This window comes from Arachis hypogaea, chromosome 15 (genome assembly GCF_003086295.3).
Source record: "Arachis hypogaea cultivar Tifrunner chromosome 15, arahy.Tifrunner.gnm2.J5K5, whole genome shotgun sequence".
Taxonomy (NCBI): domain Eukaryota; kingdom Viridiplantae; phylum Streptophyta; class Magnoliopsida; order Fabales; family Fabaceae; genus Arachis; species Arachis hypogaea.
Window position 1 is genome coordinate 127,154,045 of NC_092050.1, and position 4,417 is coordinate 127,158,461.

Genomic DNA, 4,417 nt, shown 5'->3' on the forward strand with positions numbered 1-4,417 from the left:
TACTAAAAACCCCTAACAGCGTTATTTTATGTCGATCCTTCCCAAGTTTCCAATCTCGCCTTTTGCAGTCGTCATCGCCCCCCCCCCCTTCTTCCTAGCCCGCCGCCATCACTATCTTCTCTGGTTGTACCCATCTTCCAGCTGTCCATTTTGCCATTCTTCCTCTCCTTGAGCTTGAAGAAGCCACGATTTCACTCTAGTCTGTGAGCTCTGCCGTCACCGTCGCCTACATCTCGTGCTCACCTCCAATCGTTATGCTCGCCTTCTAGTTGCAGCCGTCGTGCTCGCGATGTCGGAGAAGGCCACCACTACCACCATTGGGTTCAACGATGCGGAGGAAACAGAGAGAGAAGGAAGTCGTGAAAGGGAGCTTCTTCGTTGCCATCACCGCCATTGCTGCGACTTCACTCTCACCGAGATGCTCTGCCATTGTGCCGCGCTGGCTATTCTGCTTAGCCCAGCTTTATTTTGTCCTCTATTTTGGGAAAACGGTAGAGTTGGATATTAAAAAGTTAGATGAAGGTGTTTTCGAAAATAAATGTTATTAAAACTTCAGTATTCGTCCCCAAAAAGTTCAATCTCCTGTGTCTTCATTTTTTGAAGATACTAAAAGGACTGAAATTTTGTATTTCAAGATTAAAATTTTAGTTTTAATTCAAACACAATATTAAGTCCCAATAACCTATACCAAATGCAACCTAACAGAACATCATATTTTTTCCTTTAATTTTTAGCTTTCTTCTTCTTTTTTTTTTGTCATTTTATATTTAATTTTTCACAATATTCCTCTCATCATATTTTTCTATAGTTGTACTCTTTTTATTTTCTAAAATATAATTATAAATCTTTTAATAGAAATTTCAGTATTTGTATTTTGGGAATTATTTATTTATTATTGTCGTATCATTTCATCAACTATTTTGCCATTTCTACATCGAGGAGTATGGTTAAATAAAAGGGACTTGTCTTCTTTTAAGAACTGAAAATTTGATTCTTGCCACGGGCATGAGTTTTAAAAACTTTAAGCTGGTTGCTCTGCCCAACAGCAACAAAACACCTACAAATTATTGAAAAATTAGCCATTGTTTTTGTCAAAAAACCTTATTGGTGGAAAAAAAAAAAAAAAAAGAAGCGAGAGAAGGAAAGAGGACACAAATAACAGTCTAACAGGTCCTTTTCACACTCCGTCCACATGGGTAAAAAGAAAAAATAAAAAAAAGAAAATAAAATAAAACATTCCGGACCCAGGTTCGTTCACTCTGTAAACCGTACCAACGTTGATAATTAAATAGCTAACTTCTGCCTTACTCTTGTTCACTATCCCCCATGTTTAATAGGGTCCTAGTTTATAGCTACGATTTGGTTAATGGAAATTTCGTCTATACATACCCAATTAATTGCCGTTTTGTTATTTTGTACACGAGGAAACATCACATTTCAGACAAGCCAACCTCACTGCTCACTCTTGCAACCTTTCTCTCCCATCTCATTAAACTCTCTGTATCATAACTGAGACTATCAAATGAAAATTTGATTTCTAAGCATTCATATCAACATAGCAAAAATGAGCAAGTCATCCCCTGGATGCTATTTTGATATTGGGAAGAGGGCTAGAGGTATTATTTTACCTTTCTATTATTTGAAATATTTCATCAGAATATAGAGCAAATATGCTATCATATACTGATATTATAAATCAACTTTATTTGTATTTGCCTTTATTTTTAGATGTGCTTTACAAGGACTATGCTGAACGACCAGAAATGCAGTTTCACTATAAATACTTCGACTGGAATGTAGATCTCTCCTGTGAACGTAATTTCATACCAACTTCATCCCTTCTTGGTTTTTTATTTCTTTATTTAATTTGTACTTTAAGTTGCAAAGAAATATTTAGTCAAATATTTTAATCTTTGCAAATTTTAATTATTAAATCAGTTTACAAACTTTTATTGCATTAGATATATCAGCTCTTGTATCAAATTATTTATCTATATAAAGAGATTGATCTCAAAATTTTAAAAATTTTTAAAAACTATTTTGATTTTTTTTTATCAAAATTTGATTTGATAATTGATTTATTTAACAAATAAAAAATTAGGAACTGACTTGAATATATATTTTTTTTTTGAAGAACATACATTTACACTTAAATTCTTAGTTATGTTTCCCAACCATAACTTATTAGAAAGCAATTAGTCCAAAAGATTGTCCACAGCATACAAGAAGAATGTGAGTTTCTAAGAATCTTGAAATAGCTGTGGAATTATTCCATGTCTCATTGTGATGCCTCTTGGCTTCTGTATCTGCTATCCATTACAGTAGAACAAGCTGTGCAAGGACTGAGGACCGTTCTAGAATGTACGGTACCCGATTCTGGGAAGGTACCTCATATATGATCTAGCTTATTATCATTTACTTATGTGATACAATATATAAACTGATCTTCAATACAGGTTGAACTTCAATACTTGAATAAATACATGGGGATTACAGGGAGTGTTGGATTGCTGGCGAATTCGGAAGAAGAATTGGTCCCGGCCGCAACCGTGTCGGGTCTAATAGGAACGAGCATTGTGTCCCTGGGAGGCTGTGTTGCCCTTGACATATCATCAAAAGCGATTGAAAGGCTCAATGCTGGTTTGAACTTGAGCAGTCCCTACCTTGCTGCTTCCTTGACCATGGGAAGAGTGAGCCCATCTCACAAGATGTAGATACTAAAAATCACATCACAACATAAAACTATCAATTTTTGTTATCTCTAACTCTTTAAAATTTGAGCTACCATTTTTTTTCTTCCAAGTGTTTCTAACAAATTACACCTAAATTTCATGAAATTTGGTGAAATTCATTGTGAAATTCAACTTCTAGTTAGTTAAGTCAATTTTTTTAGTCAACATCAATCAAATTTTTTTAAATAATTTTATTTATTTTAATTCTTAAATTTTAAATTCTAAATTATAATTTTGAGTCCTAAATTTTCTATAAAAATGTAGAGTTACAAAAATTTAATTAATATTGACTAATTAAAGTCGATTTTCTATACTTCCTCTTTTCATAAAGAGTAAATACGAGTCAAATTAGATTTTTGCTAAATTGTTAAACAAGAAGTTTGATTCACTTTTGTTACTTGTAAAATCTATTTTGATACATTAAAATATATAATGACTAAAATAATTTAGATATTTATTTATGCAGACCAAAATGAATATTCACGTCAACTTAATTTTAACGAGGGTCACGTTTGTTTCTACAAATAAGAATTAAAATGGAATTTCACCAAATTTTACTGACAAATGTTTAATTTGCCCATGATATTAGTGTATCTTATCCAATACCAATTTTATAAAACAAATCATTAATTATTTCTTGAAAAACCTAAACGAGTGTATTATGAAAAAGAGTGTTGCGTGTAATGCAGGCGCGGCGACGAAGACAAATTCGACACTCTGAGAGGCTCATTCTTTGTGGATGTGAACCCCTTAACAAGAAGTGCCATTGCAGCCGAAGTGAATCATAGCCTTTCGGAAAATGTGACCAGTGTTACCATGGGAGCGCAGCACGCGCTGCTTCCTTCGACTCTGATCAAGGCACGACTTGACTCCTACGGCACGGCAGGTTTTCTCATTCAACAAGATTTCTGGAAGAAATTTTATGTAACCATGGCTGCCGAAATCGATCTCGGTGGCCGTGAAGAGATGATTCCCAAGCTTGGCTTCTCTATGGCCCTGTGTCCCTAGTGGACATTCTCAGTCATGTAAATTTTGATTTTACTCTTCCAATCATTATTTTTAACTTAATACAGGTCAACAGACTTGAATCTTTGATGAATTGAGAAGCAAAGAAAACAAACCTTCTCAACCATGTAGGACACTTTGCTGAATTATCATGTTTAGATATTGGAAATATTTTGGACATCACACTCATAGATTCAATATTCGCGTATGTTATTTTTAATTGTGTCTTAATAAAAAATAATTTCTTTTTAAATAAATTTAAACACATCTAAATATCATCATGTATCAGCGTATTTAATTTTATTCTTAACGTATATTTTTAAAATAAATTTAGATATAGTATATATTATTATTTTTTAAAACAAAAAATATTTTAAATACTTGATATAATTAAAATAAAATATTAAAATATTATTATAATTTATTTAAAAAATATTTTATATTTTATATATATATACATATTTCCGATGTAAAATTTTAAAATTTGCATATTTTATATCGTGTTATGTCGCGTATCAGAATCTGTAGATACATCATAGCGTATAAATAATACCGTATAAATAATATAATGTTACTGACAGGGTAGGAAATCAAAAAATTTTGATCAGTCTATGAGTTAATTATTAATTTGTTATTTCAAAAAAAATTCAGACATTAACAAAAAACTTATAAAAAATATT

The 4,417-nt window shown here is 32.1% G+C and overlaps 1 protein-coding gene across 2 annotated transcripts; it reads left to right on the plus strand.

The window, feature by feature from the left end:
* The first annotated feature begins 981 nt into the window (after positions 1 to 981).
* Positions 982 to 3,920, plus strand: LOC112750623 (mitochondrial outer membrane protein porin of 34 kDa). Of its 2 annotated transcripts, none has more exons than XM_025799420.2 (5): positions 982 to 1,616; positions 1,729 to 1,815; positions 2,323 to 2,384; positions 2,457 to 2,710; positions 3,422 to 3,920. In XM_025799420.2, exons 1-5 carry the CDS (start codon positions 1,565 to 1,567, stop codon positions 3,738 to 3,740), a joined length of 774 nt encoding a protein of 257 aa, XP_025655205.1. In that variant the 5' UTR covers positions 982 to 1,564; the 3' UTR covers positions 3,741 to 3,920. The 2 variants fall into 2 exon arrangements, with proteins under 2 accessions (XP_025655205.1, XP_025655206.1); XM_025799421.2 differs by having other exon boundaries at positions 1,362 to 1,616; positions 2,457 to 2,690.
* Positions 3,921 to 4,417: the final 497 nt, after the last annotated feature.

Coding starts and splice junctions, on each gene's coding strand:
- LOC112750623 (XM_025799420.2), top strand. CDS start 1,565: ATGAGCAAGTCATCCCCTGGATGCTATTTTGATATTGGGAAGAGGGCT. Junction 1,617..1,728: donor TATTGGGAAGAGGGCTAGAG/GTATTATTTTAC, acceptor CTTTATTTTTAG/ATGTGCTTTACAAGGACTAT. Junction 2,385..2,456: donor CGGTACCCGATTCTGGGAAG/GTACCTCATATA, acceptor TCTTCAATACAG/GTTGAACTTCAATACTTGAA.